This window comes from Carassius auratus, chromosome 5 (genome assembly GCF_003368295.1).
Source record: "Carassius auratus strain Wakin chromosome 5, ASM336829v1, whole genome shotgun sequence".
Classification (NCBI taxonomy): domain Eukaryota; kingdom Metazoa; phylum Chordata; class Actinopteri; order Cypriniformes; family Cyprinidae; genus Carassius; species Carassius auratus.
In genome coordinates this window covers 29,085,595-29,107,302 of record NC_039247.1, presented here as the reverse complement: position 1 = coordinate 29,107,302, position 21,708 = coordinate 29,085,595, and the positions used below count along the sequence as shown (strand labels likewise).

Genomic DNA, 21,708 nt, shown 5'->3' with positions numbered 1-21,708 from the left:
GTGTATGCTACAATTGCGTCCATATCGGCAACAGGACACTTTCACATCAATGCTTTGTACTCTTTTATCTGCGTCATAATTCGGGTTTTGTATGGCTCAGTTGGTAGAGCATCGTGTTATACGACAATATGCAATCATGTGATCATGGGTTTGATCCCAGAGAATGCACATGTTCATAAAATGTATATGCACTGCAAAATATGCAAAACGATAAAAGTTCATTATTTTCCATAATGTAATGATAAAAACTAAACTTTCATATATTTTAGATTCATTGCACACCAACTGAAATATTTCAGGTCCTTTATTGTTTTAATACTGATGATTTTGGCATACAGCTCATGAAAACCCAAAATTCCTATCTCAAAAAAATAGCATATTTCATCCGACCAATAAAAGAAAAGTGTTTTTAATACAAAAAAAGTCATCTTTCTCTTCACAATATCCCACAGATTCTCTATGGGGTTCAGGTCAGGAGAGTTGGCAGGCCAATTGAGCACAGTAATACCATGGTCAGTAAACCATTTACCAGTGGTTTTGGCACTGTGAGCAGGTGCCAGGTCGTGCTGAAAAACGAAACCTTCATCTCCATAAAGCTTTTCAGCAGATGGAAGCATGAAGTGCTCCAAAATCTCCTGATAGCTAGCTGCATTGACCCTGCCCTTGATAAAACACAGTGGACCAAAACCAGCAGCTGACATGGCACCCCAGACCATCACTGACAGTGGGTACTTGACACTGGACAAGTACTTTGGACCACTGAGCAACAGTCCAGTGCTGCTTCTCTGTAGCCCATTTCCTGCACACGCCTGTGCACGGTGGCTCTGGATGTTTCTACTCCAGACTCAGTCCACTGCTTCCGCTGGTCCCCCAAGGTCTGGAATCGGTCCTTATCCACAATCTTCCACAGGGTCCGGTCACCTTTTCTCGTTGTGCAGCGTTTTTTGCCACACTTTTTCCTTCCCACAGATTTCCCACTGAGGTGCCTTGATACAGCACTCTGGGAACAGCCTATTCGTTCAGAAATTTCTCGCTTGAGAGTGTCAATGATGGCCTTCTGGACAACAGTCAGGTCGGCAGTCTTACCCATGATTGTGGTTTTGAGTAATGAACCAGGCTGGGAGATTTTAAAAGCCTCAGGAATCTTTTGCAGGTGTTTAGAGTTAATTAGTTGATTCAGATGATTAGGTTAATAGCTCATTTAGAGTTCATGATATGCTAATTTTTTTAGATAGGAATTTTGGGTTTTCATGAGCTGTATGCCAAAATCATCAGTTTTAAAACAATTAAAGACCTGAAATATTTCAGTTGGTGTGCAATGAATCTAAAATATATGAAAGTTTAATTTTTATCATTACATTATGGAAAATAATGAACTTTTATCACAATATGCTAATTTGTTTTAGAAAGACCTGTAAATACAGCAATACATAGCTATATCAACATAATAAAAACATGCCAGGGTTTATCCATTGAACCGTGTTTTAGTGCCATTCAGTGGAAACAGAACTTTTAAAAAGTAACTCAAGTTTCTTCAACTTAAATACATTTGTATTATTTTTAAACTGTATAGTATAACTTACTAGAATAAGAACCAATCCTGAATATTTAAGCACACACACATTAGGGTTTACACTGTGTACTTTTCCTCCTCTCTTCTTAGGTGGCATAGTTCTGAATCCGTCTTTCTACGGTACATTTGGCCACACTCATACCATGATCCATGAGATCGGTCACAGTCTGGGATTGTACCATGTGTTCAGAGGTATCTCAGAGATCGAGTCTTGCAACGATGCGTGTTTAGAGACCGAGCCGTCACTGGAAACTGGAGATCTGTGTGCCGACACTAATCCCACACCCAAATACAAGCACTGCAGGGACCCTGAGCCTGGCAACGAAACATGTAGCAACCGCAATTTTATTCACACACCCTTTAATAATTACATGAGTTACACAGGTAAGAACATATCTATTGGAACTATTCTATTCTATTCTATCCTATTCTATTCTATTCTATTCTAACTATTTGACTTAATCTGGATTGGAAAAGATGGTAACACTTTAGTTTAGGGAACAATTCTGACTATGAACTAGTTGCTTATTAGCATGCATATTACTAGCATATCAGCTGTTTAGAGGTACTTATAAAGCAAAATGAATGCCTTATTCTACAAGAACTTATTTTAGATCCATTAAACCTACAATATACCTGAACTTCATAACTACCTTGCTTTAAATGAACATCAAATTATGCATTTATTGTGGCAAAAGTAGTAGTTAATAGTTGTAGTAGTTGTAGTAGTAATTTTGAAATGGTTAGTTTATTTTACTCTTTAGATTATAGCCATTCTACAATTATAATTTATATTTTTATTATACGTTTTCATATTTTAAACTATGGAACTCTGGGAAGAAGTTTGAATACATTTGCAAACTTATTCAACATTGTGGTTGTTCTTTTTACAGCATTATCACAATTTATTTTATTTTTTTTGTTCAACGGTAGCTGTTACTCATGTCACATCAAATTGCCTACTGGCAAAAAATAATTAATAATAATAATTCAATAATAAAAAACAAACAAAAAACAACAACAACAACAACAAAAAAACTATTTCCACATTGTTCTTTGCTTTGACCTTTTCAACATTTTGAGAAGGTCAAATCAAGGTCACAGCTTTTTCATGTGCTATGGCTGGAACTAGGCAAAATTACTGAACTTACATTCCATTTTCCCCAGATGACGACTGCACTGATTCCTTCACGCTTAACCAAGTGGCTCGCATGCACTGTTACCTGGACCTCATCTACCCATCCTGGCAACCCGACTACCGACCCCCTCCAGTCCCCATGGCTCCCAAAGTGGTAGAACAGGAACAAGACTCCATTACTGTGGAGTGGTTTCCACCCATCTCTGGCCACTTCTATGACAGGTGAACTGAGGTCGCAGTGGCATAGCACATTACCTTGGGACTATTTTTTCTTACAAATATATGTGGTAAAATCACGAGCATTTGGAGAGATGCAATCTGACGTATTAAAGCTTGTGGAATATAAATGTGGATGTACTGTATATAGAGAGAAGACATGTCTAAGCATGTTCTGTTTTGTAAATATTGAAAGAGGATAAGTCATAGATATTTTGTAATAATTTTTTGAGTACTGTGAGAGGATAGATTGGAGGGAGTGCAAACAACCGAGAATTCTCAGCGCCTGCCAAATCGCTAACACATGCTATCAATTAATGGCACTATTTCTAAACTGTGTCTGTCATAGATAGATTGGAATTGTTCACATAGCCTTCCAAAATTATCTTGTTGGCTCTGGAATATCTGCATTTCATTTTGTCGAGCTGAATGCAGTCAGATATATTTATTTGTGGGCCTGCAGACTGTCCACGAGGGACGGTTATGTGAGAGACAGGTGGAATTCACTGAGGCAAGCGGCAGGGGAATCCCCTCAGAAGGAGCATGTTGAGACATGTTGCTCTCAAACTCTCCACTTGGACCATGTGACATTGTTTACTGTATATCAATATTGCATTCTAACACCACAGTCAGACCGCTTAAACAGCAACCAGATTTGTCATTGACCTCAGGCAAAAGTGCTTGAGTCGTTGGAGTTGACAAGGGAATTCTTGCAGATTCATAATGCAAATTCAATTGTTTATAAAAAAAATCTAATTCTATTAAAAAAGTAGGTAAAAGTTTCTAACTTGACGTATCTAAGTTGCATTTTGTCTGTCTCTGTTGGTTTCCTAGAGAAGTGGGATCAGTATGTGATAAATGCGCAGAGGGTCGAGTCCTCCTGCAATACGCCTCCAACTCTTCATCTCCGTTCCCCTGCTCCCCGTCTGGCCACTGGAGCCCCAGAGAAGCGGAGGGTGAGTTTTTTTCGTACCTCAGCAATCACATCATTTCTTCTAAACACACTTGCTTGTCATTGGCTTTGGAAGGCGATTCATCTGCGATAATGAACGCGATATGGCGTAGTTTGTCAGCGATCTACGGCTCTGTCTATTAAATGGCACTCCAATTATAAGCAGGTGATGGCGATTTAGCGGTGATCACGGAAGCAGCTTTACTGATTAGATGGGCATGATCATATCGTTAGATATATCGCCCAGCCCTAATAAAAAAAAAAAAAAAAAAAAAAAAAAAAAAAAAACTTTCTTTGTAGCTTCATGCATTATTACTTTTATTTTTTATTATATTACTATTATTTTTTTACACTCTTGATTGTGGGCAAGTTTCATAAAAAAGCTACTTTTTAACCAAAAAGCTGAGAAAATCACGATTTTATGAAAGATTTAGTCCGGATCGGATTCAGAATGATGATCAAAATAAAGACAATATAAAGAGTATGATATATACTGTATAGAGTAAATCACTTCCATCAACAGACCCAAAACCACTTCCATATTCATCTGCTTACATATGTGACCACTTGTTTCTGAAGATGTGTAATATAGCGCCTTCTAACCCATAACTCTGGAAACTGGAAAATTCTGTCAGTGGCAGGGAATGAGTTAAAATTGTAAATCAGTCTTACTTTCTTCTCTTTATATTAGTTTTATATTTATTGCTGCCATTTGTTCAGTACTGTAACTATTGAAGCATTTGGGTATGTGTGCTCTTGTTGGCACATCAGTGTTTCCATTAGGTAACTGTCATACAACTCCGAAGTGATTAGTCATGTGACATTTACAGCTGAGGTGATTGGTCCAAAAACAACTGTGTCCATGTGCAAATATGGCAGACTGCTAGGGGCTCTTGTGGCAGCCTAGCAGCTGCCATTGAGAATGAATTAATTGTTTGGATGTCTTGCAGGTAACACAGAGCTCCTTCAACAATTCTATTTGTTTATTTTAAATGATTCCTCACCTTGTAAGTGCATTGTGACCCTGGCTTCTCACAATGATCTTGTCATCTCTCCTACAATGACACTTTAGTTCTTGGATGAATTAATGCATCTTTGAAGAATTTAAATTTTTTAATCTATGTAATTTTTTTTTTTTTTTTTTTTTTTTGCATTTCAGTATGTCTTCTATTTGTTTTCAGTGTAACTGTGAACATTTAACTGGCTGTGGGATTTTTTTCTTTTTTCTTTCTTTATAAATAGTCTACACAGCTGTGCTGCTCCAGAATTCGCAGACAGCTGCTTTATAAATTGTTTGTGAGCGTGGCTGGCATAAAATAGCATCGTGTCGTTTAGTTCGACTCACATCTTGGAGGAATGCTCTTACTCTGCAAATCAGAGCTTTTTGTGGGATTTTTATGATATATGGTGTATCATATCAAGACTATTTCAAAAGCATTACACTCATTGATTGGTTCCACTAGGGAGACGTTGCATTTCTTTAAAATTGAAACGCTTCCCACAGTCAGGACGCATATTCGTTCATGTCTTTATGGTGAGATGGTGTCTTGCAGTTCTGATTCATATCTCTAGCAGAAGGAAAGACTTATTATCAGTTGGAGGAGTGTTTCCTCTTCAAAGACCTGCTTTGATGATAATGAACTCACACAGACAGTGATGGATACGGGTCAGAGATTGCTGTTAACCTTATTATCAGAGAGCACTTTACTTCAGAACCCATCATTTTCACTAACTGTTCTACAGTTGGAGACAGACCATTCATCATTTCTTTGATATGGCAGTCTCTGTTTAGGCAGCACACAGACACACACTCTTAAAAATAAATATACATGCTTTCTCACATAAACATTAATACATGTCACACTCTGCACTTGTTGCAGTGTTACGAAAACATGCCTGGGCTTGCCGCTTCTCCAGAGTGTAAGCAGCTTTCGGTTTTCCCTCTTGGAGTGATGCCCTGTTAATCACAGTCATCTCAACGATCCCCTCTTACGCCAGTATTCATGACCCGAAGACCCCAGCACAGCTGCTTGGCAATATGTGTGTTTGTGCTTTTCGGCCAGGGACCGCATTTTAGCGTCCATCCTCTTCTGTCCTGTCTTCCCGATGGCATTGCCACTTCACCTGCCGGACCGTGGAGTTCACAGGGTTTGTGGCTGATATCCTCAAGACACTCCTGCTGTTTGTATTTGCAGTAAAATGAACTCAAATAGTATTTCATCCCAGAATTAATTTACTGTAGACCCAGCTTTAGTTTACAACAGGCTTTCAATATAGAAAGCTGCTTTGATTATAGCAACCCAGGTTCATTGAAAATACATGCTTGTGGCATTGTGTTTGAAACACCAATAGTATGTGCCTTGTTGCATGTTTATCTGCAGTTTCAAAATTAAATGCCCAGTGACTGGTGTAAAACTCCATTAACTCCAAACTATATTGCAGCATTTTCATTCCAGGAAGTTCAAAAGTCCGGAAAGTGTCGCTAAAAGGCTAATTCTATATCGTGTTGGAAAATAACATACCAAATACCCCTACAGAAAAAAAAATCAAATCCTATACCTGCCAATGTTAACGAAAGCAGAAGTGATATGAGAACGCATTTGCTGATGCAACCACGCTATTTTAACAGTAGTTCCACAAGACTTGTACCTGTGTGCTTCAACTCACAAGTGCGACGTATATCGCGTGAGCTACCAAGTAAACCTGCTGTGTTAGAAAACCCATACATATACAGCTGTAGTATATGTGACGCTAATGTTCAAGAGTATCTGTTTTCAAACCTCACAGCATGTTAAAATAGTTTTGAAGCTAACATAATATTGTTCAAGGAATTGTACGAAAATTCTAACACTTCATACTCAAAAGGAATGCCTGGGCTTCTGTTTCCCATTAAAAATGGCTTAGTTTGAGCAACTGCTGAGAGACACTGTCAGTGTTATTTTAGTATAGTTACATTTACATTTATTCATTTAGCAGGCGCTTTTATCCAAAGCGACTTACAAATGAGGACAATGGAAGCAATCAAAAACAACAAAAAGAGCAATGATACATAAGTGCTATAACAAGTCTCAGTTAGGTTAACACAGTAATAGTTGAGTTATTATTGTAGTTTTTATCAATATTTGTATAATTGTTTTATATATTTGTATAAATTATTTTATATTGTAATCTTTATTTAAACTTTTAGGACATTTTATTGTGTGTCATTCTTATTAGTTTTTTCTTTCCGTTAATATATCTATAAAGTAGTGGTGGGCATAGATTAATTCTTTTAATCTAGATTAATCTCACTGTGATCTTGAAATTAATCTAGATTAAAATGGCTCATTCGAATTCTGCCGAAGGCTATGTGTGCTACACAAATAAAATTGACAAACAGTAAGTCTCTGAGAAGGGGTTTATCAAGCTAGGTGGTGCATTAGAAAAGGGGCTCATCTCCTGTTTCCAAAATGCATCACAAAGTGCTTGAAAAAAGCTGTAAACTAATTCCACATTGTACAAGGTGCAAACAACCTTACGCCTGTTTCACATCAATGTTTAAGTTTTTTTCAAGTTTGTAGGTGTCAAGGTACATAAACCAAATAATTAAATGTAAAATAGCACTGGATAGTCTTCAATGTAAAAATGAAATATACAATCAAACCTGCATTTATTCCGACACCTTCAACATTTCTCACATTATTACAGTTTTGCTATATATATCAACAATTATATCTGGTGTCTGAATAATTTTTGGTTTGACTGTTAAAACTACAAAGTAATTCATTTAAAAGTAGTGAGTGATTTTCATTTTCATTTTCTTGGATTAACATTACAGCAGCCAGTAGCTAAATTAGGCGCGGTCCCTTTAAGAGACGATGAACGCATCCAATATAATACACATCCCATTTTTTCCTCAACTGTTTACTTTCACTTAAGAAATAACAGACAGTTTTTTTTTTTTTTTTTATCCTAATTTCCAAGGTGGATATTTTGACATATTTTGTATGCATTTGTCGGCACAAGAGCAAAAATAAGCAAATTCGATGTTCAAGTGTTTTGAGACGAAACAGCACGAGTACTGAATTGGGCTCTTTCACATCTTTTTGTTTGTTCAAACAGCGATGTGTATTTGTTCATTCAGGTGCAGGAGGGACTTTGAGCTCGGTTCAGTGTCGCTGTCCGTGATACGCGGCTCTCTCTCTCTCGTGCGCACCGAACACATAATGAGAGTAACCAGCTACTCTGTTCAGCTTTTCCGCGTCTTGTGTTTGGATGCTTTAATGTTTAAATCGACAAGCGGTAAGGCTTAAAAACACCTGAAAAAGATAAGCTTTCATGACGATGTGCAGCAGTGGCCCGTCAGCTGTCCTGAGCATATTTTTAGGCTGGCCTCAGTCAGTCGGTTATATAAAATATCAAGGTGAAAGTCATCATCGCTTGCTTAGTATAGAACCAGCTCCCAACCCAACTTTGAGAATAGATTAACGGCGATATTTTTTTTATTGCCCGATAAGAGTCTCACGTTAATGCAGCACGTTAACGTCGATAACGGCCCACCACTACTATAAAGTTTTAATTTAATTTAATTTAATTAATACTGAAGATGAAAATGAGATGAAAAGAAAGAAACTAGCTGAAACAAGCTTAAGTTTTAATATTTCACTTTATTTCAATTAGTATTTTAATTTATAAAAATCATACGAATTCGGGCACCATTATACATCTAAAAAATTTCATTAAAAAAGCTTGACACCGCTTTAACTCGGCACAAAGTTCTGGAAAAACTGTGCCCAGATCTTTTCCCATCCCTTCTCCCGTCTAGTCTAAAACCGTGTCCATGTCGACTGTCACTTTATGTTCGAAAATCTATTGCACAAATCGACTAGACCAACCAACACAAGTTTCGAAAACGAAAATAGGAAATTGATTTTAACGACCTTTTCTCAGAGTGCGTACAGTTTTTTTTTTTTTTTTTTTTTGGAACACGCGTCACACAGCAACTGCAGCTTCGGACATGCGTAACAGCAAATATAATACTTCTGCACAGTGTTTCTCTTTCTACAACAGAAATGTGAATTCTGCTGGTATTCAGACAGTCTCATGCAGTCTCATTCGGGCTAGAATTGCATACGTATGCTTTTTTTTTTTTTTTTGACATTTCTAATCATAAACTCAGTTACCGTAATCGGGACGTTTTCAGCCACACTAACACCAACCCCCCCACTTTCCTTTTTTTTCCATGAATGAGCTTTTTCCTAGACAAGCTAATACCCCACTGGGATTAGCTAATCAAGTGAAAATGCAAGGCACTATTTCATGGGTGAATTGTCAGGTCACCTTGAAAACCTGCCCACCCTGCTGTGGCGGCTGAACCCTGACTAGTACCTCCGGGACAGGGTTAGTAGGCCACCACGGAGTCATTGAGATAAGAGATGACAGTTATTCATCTTATGAAATGACTACCTGATGAATTCATTCATTACAGTTTTTAAGCCCTTTTTGCAATGTGTTTGCAAGAAGATATGTTCTCATTTATTTATTTATTTTTCAGTCGCTGGTCAACTGCAGCGTAACCGAGGTGAGAATGTAAACCTGCAGTATCGAAGACATTTTTATCATATGTTTACTTCTATTCTGGCCACACACATACTCACAATAATAAACGTGTTGAGATGATGTGGCCTAGAAAGCCAAAAACTCAGTGCTCAGTTGATTAAACACTGGAATTTTGTGCACTGCCCAGAAATGAGGTTAGCAAATGGCTTTTGCTGTTGCCAGTTTGGAATTGTACAAAAGAAAAGCAGGAGAACACACGGTCTGCAGTGCCCTGGCTTCTCCCCACATTTGATGAATGTTGGGGTACGTCACTCCCCGTCAAATGAGTTGCTGTTGACTCCAAATATAGCTGGACTGCAGCACATGAGAGGTAATTGCCTGGCTGAAATAAAAAGCCTTGTGCGGGCCTCGTCCTCAGGTCGCAATGAAATGATAGAGAATGTAAAGGAGAAATGGTAGGACAAAATGGACTTTAACAACTTGCAAACTCAGTGCATCAAGTGTGTGGCTGCATTTCTCATTATGCACTACTCCTTTTCCTGCTGAACCTTACAATTTATTGTTCCTGCACAGATACTACACAGAACTGGGTTCCTGTTTTTATTATTGTGGTTCACAGAATTAGTATGAAGTAATAAGTAACGTTGTGTTAACAAAACCTAAGATGAGATGAAAACAAGATGACACCAATATCATTAAACACTATCAGTGACTATATTATTGACGAAAAAAGATAAGACAAAAATGTAATTTACCTAATACAATAAAAACCTTATTATTATTATTATTATTATTTTAATTAAGAGGGGGGAAAAAATCGTCACCTAAATGGTTTTTAATGCTTGGGGTTGCCCGATGGCACAAGTGTCCAGTAAATCCTATCCTGGCCTATCAGAGGTTTTCTGTACTTATAGGTGAAAGTGTTCCAAATAAAAACAGTCATGAGCAGTAATCACAATTATAATTTCAAGCAAAACAATTATGCAGTATGACTAAAACTATTTGAATACCTGCATTTGAAATCTGACAAATGTAACACTAGTAGTTAGTGATCCTATTTCTGACATTTAAGGCCTGTCCTCTGTTTGCAAAAGCTTGGCTTGAGTGTCATAGAGAAAATCTGGTTCATGTATGCTTTTATTTTATTTTTTGCAAGCCTCAAGTTACTGTAGTTCCCATCTATTAAAACACAACAATTGCTTTTTATATATTTTACACAGCTGCCTTTAAAGTTGTCCTGTCATGAACTGGAAAAGGAAAATCAAAAAGACAACATACCACAAATGAAAACTTTGAAATTCTGACTTGAATGCATTTGCTGCCTCTCTTAGGACCTCCAGATGTAGAGCAGGCATGCGAGCCCAGTGTCCGCACGTGGAGTCCGCATAACGGCATGGATCAAGAAAAGGTGCCTCCTCCCTGCCCTCTGCAAGGCTGCATGTTACAGCTGGAGTTCGCATATCCTGTGGTCCCTGACTCCCTCACAGTGTGGGTGACCTTCTCCTCCCAGGAGGAAACCATTCTGCCTGCCATCCACAATATCATCTTATTGACTGTCAGTGGCAACAACCTGTCTCTGGGTCCCAGCAATTTGTTCTGCGACACACCGCTGACCATCAAGCTGGATGTGCATGAGAAGGTGTACGGCGTGCAGTTTTTCACCATGGAGCAACATTTGGAAATTGATGCTACTCTACTCACATCCAAAGTCGACTGTCCGTTCTGTCGAGAATGTGAGCCGCTGCACTATAGGCTCCTGCGGCAGCCGGCATTTATTCACGCACCCCAGGGCGTCATGCTGAGAGACTCGATGCGAAGATATGTGGACAGGTGAGTCTTTTGAATAAATAAATATAATGATTAATGTGCTGTTCAAATTGTTCATTCAAATGGTACCTAATGCAATCAATACACTGAACCTTATTGTAAAGATGCTGACACTTCTTTGGAAAACAAAAACAAAAACAATTTGTTGTATTCCTGGTGAATTTTTCACTGCAATTATGTGTTTTCAGACTCTGACTAGTGTTTAGATACTCTTGCTACCAGTGGCGGCTCGTGGGTTTTAAAAATAAAGGAGGCACACTAATTGTATTGGTCTGGGGATCCCTGCCAACTGTAATTATTATCTTTTGCTCAACCACATTAAAGTGGCTTTTTGGTGGCTTTTAGTCAGAAAACGTCAAGGAAACGACATGCATACAGCAAGATAATATAAATTCACTTACCTGTCCTATCACTTGAAACAAACATCCATCCCTTCTTCACAGTCTGTGTTAAAAGAGAGCTGCCTGTTGTGCTATTTAATTAGGCCTACTGCTGTAGCCTATAGTTCTATCTCCCTTTATTTTTCTATTTGCGTGTATACTGTTTGTATGACAGCTTGGAAAATCTGTTGGCGATCAAATATTCAATATCACTACTCATCATAAGTGCTTGGTAAATTATCAGCCCATCTGCTACAGGAGACGTTCAAACCAATAGCACATAATTTACGTCTCTATGATGATTGGTTGAAATACCAGAAGGGAGGCTAGCCTCCTCTATGATGTTCCTTTTCTCAACACTCCTCAGTGCTGAAAGTGAACACTCAATGCTGATTGGGTAATTTATTTATTCTTTTAACAACAGAGGCACAAGAGCTTATCTCTCCCCCAGCCTTCCCCTCCCCTTCTCTATCACTTAGCGGTCCTAAATACATCAGCAGATTCGGAACATTTGCGATAGAAAAGCTGCACTTTCACGTGGTATTACAACTGTGAAATTGCAAACAAAAATATACATTCTGAGACATTCTGAGAATTTTATTAACATTAAATCATCCTCATTTTCACCTCAATATTGTGGGGAAGCTATGCCTCCCCTGTCTCCAAGAAACGAGCCGCCACTGCTTGCTACCTCTTCCAGGAAATATCATATTTATTTTGGAACTTTTCTTCGATTTGGAGCTGTTTAACCACAGAATAAAACTAACGTAATTCAAAGTTGGAGTGTGAAATGTGCCTGGTCAGCATTAGGCACATCAAATCCCTGCTCAAATCTTGTGGTGTCTCTCTGTTCTTTTTCAATTATTGAATGGAGCCAAAAGAAACAAAGAGAAGGATGCAGCTGTTGGTTGTTTTCCGTCCAGCTCCTGGCATTAGAATGCAAGTTAATGCCATCTGTGCCATCTTGTGGTTCCTTTGGCTTCGGCCGGGCACCTCTGGTTTGGGCAGTAATATATGAACACTTTCTGACTTAAGGCCAGATACTGGGTCTCTGGTCAGCATTTTCATATTGGCCACTTCAGCATGCACGTGAAATTAAGGGTTTAACTTGCCACCCACTGATATAGTAGCTCAACATTGCAGAGTGTTTCCAATAGTTTTGGGAAATGTGTCGATCTCAGATTTATCTGCCATCAGCATAGATTAGTTTTGCACAGACAACTATCACAGTACTATGATCACAAGTGAGGAGAACGGGGATGGATGCAAAAGGGGGCCAGTTGTAACACTGTTATTTGAAGCATCTAATGTAAAAATGTTGTACAGGGATGAAAGGTTTTATGGGTTTAATGTGGTTTGCATATCCAGTATTTTATTTCCAAGTAATTTCCAGTATTTCGGATTGATTGAGGTGTTTACATGAAGGATTTTCCAATTGAGCTACCAATTAGTAACTGATTATTAACATATTACACTCTCAGAAAAAATAACAAAAGTACAAAAACTCACTAAGTCTGGTAATAGTATATATTTAGATACTAATATTTACCCTTTAGGGACAGATCTACCTTTAAGGTACACAAATTCACCCTTTTGTGTTAAACAACATATACTGAATAAAATTATAAACTCAACACTTTTGTTTTTGACCCCATTTTTCATGAGCTGAACTATGATTAAGACTTTTTCTGTGTACACAAAAGGCCTATTTCTCTCAAATATTGTTCACAAATTTGTCTAAATCTGTGTTAGTGAGCACTTCTCCTTTGCCGAGATAATCCATCCACCTCGCAGGTGTGGCATATCAAGATGCTGATTAGACAGCATGATTATTCCACAGGTGTGCATTAGGTTGGCCAAAATAAAAGGCCACTCTACAATGTGTAGTTTTACTGTACTGGGGGGGGGGGTCCGAAAACCAGTCGTATCTGGTGTGACCATAATTCACCTCATGCAGTGCAACACATGTCTTTCGCATAGAGTTGGTCAAGTTGTTGATTGTGGCCTGTGGAATGTTGTTCCACTCATCTTCAATGGCTGTGCGAAGTTGCTGGATATTGGCAGGAACTGGAACACGCTGTCTTATACGCCGATCCAGAGCATCCCAAAGATGCTCAATGGGTGACATGTCTGGTGAGTATGCTGGCCATGCAAGAACTGGGATGTTTTCAGCTTCCAGGAATTATGTACAGATCTTTGATCCATGGGCCACTCGATCCACAACGTTGACATCAGCAAACTGCTCACCCACACAACGCCACACACGCTGTCTGCCCAGTACAGTGAAAACCAGGATTCATCCGCAAAGAGAACACTTCTCCAAAGTGCCAGACACCATCGAATGTGAGCATTTTCCCACTCAAGTCGGTCACGATGATGAACTGCAGTCAGGTCGAGACCCTGAAGACAACGACGAGCATGCAGATGAGCTTCCCTGAGATGGTTTCTGACAGTTTGTGCAGAAATACTTTGATTATGCAAACCGATTGCTGAGGCAGCTGTCTCAGATGGTGGCTGGTCTCAGGTGATCTAGGAGGTGAAGATGCTGGATGTGGAGGTCCTGGGCTGGTGTGGTTGTGAGGCCGGTTGGATGTACTGCCAAATTCTCTGAAACACCTTTGAAGACAGCTTATGGTAAAGAAATGAACATTCAATTCACAGGCAACAGCTCTGGTGGACAATCACTCAAAACTTGCTACATCTGTGATATTGAGCTGTTTGATAAAACTGCACATTTTAGAGTGGCCTTTTATTGTGGCCAGCCTAAGGCACACAGTTCTGATTAGACGTCTGTGTCTAAATAAGCATCTTGATATGTCACTTCTCCGAGGTGGATGGATTATTTCGGCAAAGGAGAAGTGCTCACTGATACAGATTTAGACAGATTTGTGAACAATATTTGAGAGAAATAGGCCTTTTGTGTACATAGAAAAAGTCTTAAATATTTGAGTTCAGCTCATGAAAAATGAGGGGGGGGGGAAACTAAAGTTTTGTGTTTATAATTTTGTTCAGTGTAGGTACAAAAGTGTACCATCCCAGTGACAGCTTTTGTACCTTATTTATTTATGTATTTATTTATTCGGAGAGCACAGGTTGTCCATAAACATTGCCACTGAAATAGTGTTGCAGTTGATTAAATAAAGGTACACTAATGTGTAGTGATGATTGACCATTTGTGATGCCACCTGATGCTTAGGAGTAGAGTCACTGAAGATACAACAAGATATAAATAAAATGTATGGTAATAGGGTGTATTACTATACTGAACTTGATTCAGGTGTGCAGATACATCACATTGGCACAGACTGACACTTTTTCCACTCACAATTTTCTTAAGCTTATAGGACTTTTTCCTCCCCATAGTGTGCAAGCTCTTTCTTCACTATACTGTAGCTGAATAACACAGACATGTTTTTGATCTGATGTGAGGTAGGTAAGGTTTTGGCTCAAGTAAACTGTGGTCAACTCACAGCTGGGTTTGAGAATCTGTTTTCTGAGTGATGTTGATTCTTAGATCCGAATCAATTACAATCACATATTATGAGGTTCCATGCATTCATTACCACAGCCCTGATCCAAGAAAGATATTGATCTTTGGTAAATATGCTCTGACACCTTTACCTAATTTGGGTCACCCATGTCTCTGTCTCACTTGGCACTCGCTCATTAATTTGTATGGGGAGGTTTAGGTTTTGGATTCATACATTATGGGACTTTAAGAAATATGAGAGAAGGGTTGAAGCTCTGGAACATAGGAGTGAATCATTGAGGGGATTTGACCATGCATGTGTGTGACTCTTTGCCTTAAGAAAACCCCCAGCCATATGCTATTCCTCTCCCTGACCTGGCCCTCTTTCCTGTCATGGCTTCAAAGGGCACCCCTGATTTGAGCTGACAGGACGCCCCTGCCACTGAGAGAGAGAGGCCAAGACAACTGGCCAGCTCATCCACTTTAGGGGCCCAAGCCTCCTGGAACCTGGTCCCCCTTGGTCTAAGACCCTCACCTCTGTCATGTCAAGTCCACTGACTATGGCATTCCAAAAGCTCCACCATCCTACCAGCTCCACTACTAATGATGGAACATATACAGGGGTTTGATTTGTTGCACCACTGTCTTTAATCTCACTGGACAATTGCTTTATCCAGATTACGGGATGTCCCTTGACCACTTTTTTAAAGGGCTTTAGTTAAGACAGTGTTAGGTCTTTTAAAACAAGGTGACCTTTGGAACAATGTTATTTCATTGTGTGTAGGCTCCTTTCATTTTTACTTGAAGATCCTCCTAATTCCCAATTGGATTTGGACTAAAACGTTCCATAAAGAACATGAATTTGGCCTAGATTATGTGCAAACTGATGTAAGTTGCATAAGGAATGTTCATGTGCTATACACCGCTGTAGAGCTTTTGACGTCATAGCTGACCACAGTAATCCCTGTTTACCAGAAGTCATGTTCCAAAGGAAGATTTGCACTGTGGAAATGTTGGAGTTTCTCTCTAATGTCACCGCTATGAATTGATCTCCTTTGTGTGTGATTGACATAACTCAACCAGAACAACTGGGGATGACCCAGCTAATGATTTATCTTCGTTGGTGTGTTCACTTTATTACTGCAGTTCCATCATCTCCGACTGGATTACTAGGAATACAAGAAAAACAAAATCTGCTGTGGTTTCGGAAATATGACTTTGTGCATGCACTGGTGAATTCTATGAAAGGTAGATTGTTTAGTGAGAACTACTTGCGGCCTGCATGAGATGTTGGCATCTCATTTGTAACCACCAGTTGCCATTTGTCCAGAATGTGACTAAACCTTTTCTATTATTTTGCAGAAAACACTTGTGCTATCGTTTTTCTCTGGAGGAGGTCGCTTGAGTAGCTACTTTTTCTTGTCTTTAAGCACTTCATAAGTCCTGATGTGTACCTGTGGTCAGTCTTCCAACAAGTATCAAGTCTCTTTTCTTTTTTTTTTTTTCAAGAATTCCAGAATGATTTTTTATTGACATGTTGAACTCTGCCAGTGTTTAACCAATAAGCTGCAAGCACAATTTTGTTGACGTTACCTAATTTCATGGCATGTCATCAACATATATTTATGTCATAAGCGTATTGGCGGGTATGTTGATCGCTCAAGAGTGGCTGACTTACATGGTATCATATGACATCATCAGCTGCCCCCATTCAGAACAGTTGAGAATACAGTGAGACATGTGCGTTAATAAGACACAGATGAATTCGTGTTAAAGGGTGGATGCTGAGCAGAGGATGATGGCATGCTCTGAGACTGATTCCTTCACCACCTCAACACATCTGTGAGTAAGAATTTTAAGCAATTGGAAGTGGAACTGCTTCTCCATAGGGATATGCATAAGTATTCAGAAGTGACAGCAGTGATCAATCATTCAAAGATCTGATCAATTTTCATTTAAAATCTAAAAACAGCTATACTCAAATGCATCTTCCAGTTCATCTGATTTTACATCAGTGCTGGCTGTGTTTTTCCTTAGCTTAGCAAGTAGAAGCTCTTCATTGCACTGGCAATGTATTGTTCACATCACATATTTACTACATGGCACAAGCTGATTCTGCAGCCAAAAAGCTTGCTTTCTCAACCTTTCAACAGTCTGGTTCACTCTTTGCTGTAAGTTGGTACTGTTCCTCTGAAACCCTCCACCTCCCCCAGCTCCACCTGTCTAGATCTGCTGCAGGATTTATAGATGGCTATTCATGCAGCAACAGTATATCTTACATGCTCACAGCAGTGTGACAGTGTACCTGTTGGCAAAAGCAAGCCTCCATACTTGCTCTGCAACACCATGTGTATCAAGTCTGTCGAGACCAAATACTATTAATTTGCTGAAACTATCCAGAGAGTTGTAAAGAATATCAAAATACTACAGTTATTGGCATTTGCAGACATGAACTAAACACTAAAATCCTAAAAAAATTTACGGTTCACGTGCATGATGACAAGGCATAATTTACTGTAGGATTGCATATAAAAGTTAGTGGATAAATGATCAAGCATACATTTTAAGGATTTCAAAGTAACATCAATTAGGAAAGTGGACTAAATAACTTTTTTATAGATCATTGCAGAAAGTTCTGGTATCATTATATCTCTCTTCCTTCAGCTTGCTCCCTTTTATCAGGGGTTGCCACAGCAGAGTGATCCGCACAACCGATTCGGAAATTTTTATGCCAGATGCCCTTCCTGCTGCAGCCCAATCCTGAGAGTGCACTTATTCATGCAACTTCAGTGCTGGGACACACTTACTCATTCACACACATTCACTATGGCCAATTTACTTCTTCCAATTCACCTATAATGCATGTTTTTGGATCGTGGGGGAAACCAGAGCACCCGGAGAAAACCAACACAGACACAGAGGGAACATGCAAACTTCACACAGAAAGGAATCCTGCCTCCACCAGAACTCAAACCAGGAACATTTTTGCTCTGAAGCAACAGACCTATCCACTAAAATTGGCACAAATTAGACGTGAGTCCCCCACCCCGCCCCCGACAAGTCAGTTAATGGGGTAGTTTACTCAGTTTTGTCATCATTTTCTCACCTAAGACTTTCTCACCAAGACTTTCTTTGGTTGAACACAAAAGAAGATTAGTAACCAAACATCTGTTGGTAGCCCTTAACTTCCATAGTATTATTTTCCGTACTATGCAAGTCAATGGCGACATCAACTATTTGAAAACCAACATTCTTCAAAATATCTTATTTTGTTATCAAATGCATAAATTAGTGACTATAGACCAATGCTACTTTTGTGTCATCGAAGGGTAACGCCCCTTTTTGGGGGAAAACTAATGGATTCCTGATACAGAACTCGCTCCAGGGACCTTTTGTTTTTCATTGTTTCTGATGTGTACAGGCCTGTCAGACACTATTACAAACAGATATTGTATAATATTTATATTGTTTAGTCCTAGCCTGCGAATATTTCAAACTTAAAATCAGTTAACAGCCAAGGTAGCATTCCTAATGAGAGCTAACGTTAATCACGAAGCTACTAGCAGCTTTGTATTACTAACTACAACAAAACTGTCAATAGCTTAAATTAAGTGAAATTTGATCCAAGTAAACCACCGACTCCTCTTGACATGGCCTCATCGTCTAGTTTATCATACTGTGAGTATGTTAATGACAAAAATATGCTACTTGGTGATTCCACGAGATAATGGTAAAGTTAGATGTCCATATTTGGCCCCTGCGTGGGGTTATTAATCCAGTTTTCGACCATTTCAAAGCGAATCCTCTGTAAACACCGTATCCAGTAGCTTCTTTAAATACCTCTCACTGTCCTCGGCCCGCAAAGAGAGTGTGTATGTGTCTGCCATTTTTGATATCAAGAAATTAGAGCGAGTTCTGTATCAGGGGAATCCGTTTGTTTTCCCCCAAAAAGGGGCGTTAACCTTCAATGACGCAAAAGTAGCGTTGGTCTATGACAAATTTATTTATTTAATCTAGAGAAATGAAAGGTAGATTTTTTTGGTTTGTTTTGTTAGTCTTGACGTTGACACTGATGTTTAGTTCATTTGTCCAGTATAATGCTGAAATATCTACTCTGTGCATTTGATGATGTGGTCCTTTCACATGTGTGTGTTTTCCCACACATTGACCTGGATTTGGCAGTCTCAAAAACTGCCATGGTCAAAGCAGTTTTCCTGTTATAAATCTCCTTACACATACTGATGTTGAAGGTTTATGTGTGGTACATCCGCATGTGTGTGTGTGTTTGTGTTGTGCAAACTGCTTATTTGTGTTTTTCTTGTTTCATTTTATGGGATTTTCACAGATGTCTTTCCCCTAATCCAAAACACATATAAATTGCTGCGTAAACCTCTTGCTGGTGTCATTCATGTCAAGTGCTAATTTGAATGATTTGTTTTGCCTCTTATTAAATGTTACTGCTTCCCTGCCCATTAGAACAGGCACCTTATAACTCTGCTGACGGCAGCTCAAAAACACTTGGCCTCACGTGAAACCTGTGGCATTCTTTATAAACGTATTGTCCATGGCACTTTGGTAATTTGGCAGTGTTGATTTGTTAATCAACAGAGAAGTGCTTGCGTTTCTCTCAGGGAATGAGTCCAACGTAAATGCAAATAAAGAAGGCTTTGTGTATTTTCTCACTTTAATTAATGACTGGTGTACATGTGTGTCTGTTTGGGTAGTTTTGGAAAGCTGTGAGATTTGGGGTTTATGTAAATGAAAGTTTAGCTGTTTTAAATTGTAACATCACAGATGTGTGAATATTGATCATTCACAGATGATGAATGATGAATCCCCCCCCCCCCCACCCCCCGGGAAAAAGAAGTTTGCTTAATTGTATTGAATATGCACTTACAATTGTTACACAAAAATTGATAATGTAATAATATAATTATTATGCAATACAATAACATTATACAATAAAAGACCACTTAAGTGTACTTAAAGACACTTTCATCACTTTCTTAGCTTAAATGCACTTTATAATATAAATTAAAAGTTTTGCATTAAAATACATTATACATTTTTATGTTAAAATAATCTTTTGTCATGCTTTAAAGTACTAAACTTATGGTATTGGCTAACATACTAAAGCATATGTCAAGTATTTCATTATGAATTTAACTTGGTGTGTTATTCAGTATTACATTTAAAATTGATATAAATATAAATGTGCTAAATTGCATCTTCATCATTATTCATCAACATTAAAAATATATTTAAATAGATTACATACAGATTTTAACTAAAATTACATTAAAGTATATTTTAATTGACTATAAATGCTTGACATTGCATTCCGCAGTACACATCTTCAAAACTGTATTTCAAAGACAGTTATGGAATTATGCATGAATATGTCTGACTTAAAGAGTGTCAAAAACGTAACATTCAGCTAATTGCATTTAATATAAATGTAATCTAGAATGCATTTTATTTCAATTTTAATTAAGATGCAATTAAACATTACATTCAGTTCACACTCTTTTTAAAAGTATTCTTAAGTGTCCTCTGTTTCACAAAGGCTCCAGAAACCTGAGGGTGGGCAGCAGAGTATCATAGAGTGTACTTACTCTCGTTACTAAATGTTCAATAGACATTCGAGGTGGACAGAAGTCTAATCCACTCAGAAAAGCAAACAAGAAGATGCACCTAGTGTTTGTTTACAGCTGTCCTCTGAGGGAGGAAACATATCTGGCCCATTTTGCCCATTATCAGCCGCTGCAATCGTTCGCCACCAGAACACCACGAGCCTTTCCTCAAAGCCCAGCGCTAACTGAACTGGTTTTGGTTACATTGTCTCAGCACAACTTCATCCCTCATGACATCTCACAGAGTTCAGTTAGGATACAGAGCCTGCCTCCTCAGGTTGACACAAGATCAGATGTCTCTTATCTCAGACCTGACCTCAACCGCCAGCAGCCGATGGTTCAAAGTGACAGCTGAGGAGTGTGTTATCATTTTAGAATCAGCACTAAACTGGTGCTACGATTTCATAAGAGTTTTCAGGGTGTTGAAAGAGCTGTGTCAGATTGACAATGTTCCTTGTGGTGTAAACTCTTGTGCATTCCCTGTTGAAAAACGATCATGTTTTGCTGCATGACAGCTGGTTTATTCTGGTCCACAGTTGGTGATGAGCTGCTGGTCCTTAGCTGGCTCTGAACTGGTCTTGGTACAAGAGTTAGTTGCTTAGGACCAGTATATAACTAGCTTAAACCAGCTCATGATCCGCTTAGGACCAGTTTAAACCAACTCAAACCAGCTGCCTTGCTTCAAAACATACCTAACCAGCATATGCTGTTTGTTTTGTTTTGTTTTTATTTAGTTTTTTTCATCAGGGTAAGCACCTCAAACCTGGATTTTCAGCACGGAAAGATCAGGAATCTCACATTGACCACTGTTAAGAGGTGTTTGAGTTATACTGGAAGCTAATGGGGAAATGGGGGCTTGGTGCAAAAACAAACATCCCACCCTGAGAAAAATCGCTTCAGTGAGCCGCTATAAATATATGAAAGACTCCCAGACTTTTTGGAGGTGGTGACATGTATAGAATCCCATTTCAAGTGGATAAAA

At 38.8% G+C, this 21,708-nt stretch overlaps 1 protein-coding gene across 2 annotated transcripts in view; it reads left to right on the top strand.

Annotated features, from left to right (window-relative positions):
• LOC113084678 (pappalysin-1-like) overlaps positions 1-21,708 on the top strand; it is a 121,623-nt gene that overhangs the window by 14,397 nt on the left and 85,518 nt on the right. For both annotated transcript variants that reach the window (XM_026254942.1, XM_026254936.1), the window contains exons 5-8: positions 1,664-1,957; positions 2,741-2,933; positions 3,762-3,883; positions 10,749-11,247. In XM_026254942.1, the coding sequence (XP_026110727.1) occupies positions 1,664-1,957; positions 2,741-2,933; positions 3,762-3,883; positions 10,749-11,247 (1,108 nt within the window). The remainder of the gene's footprint in view (positions 1-1,663; positions 1,958-2,740; positions 2,934-3,761; positions 3,884-10,748; positions 11,248-21,708) is intronic.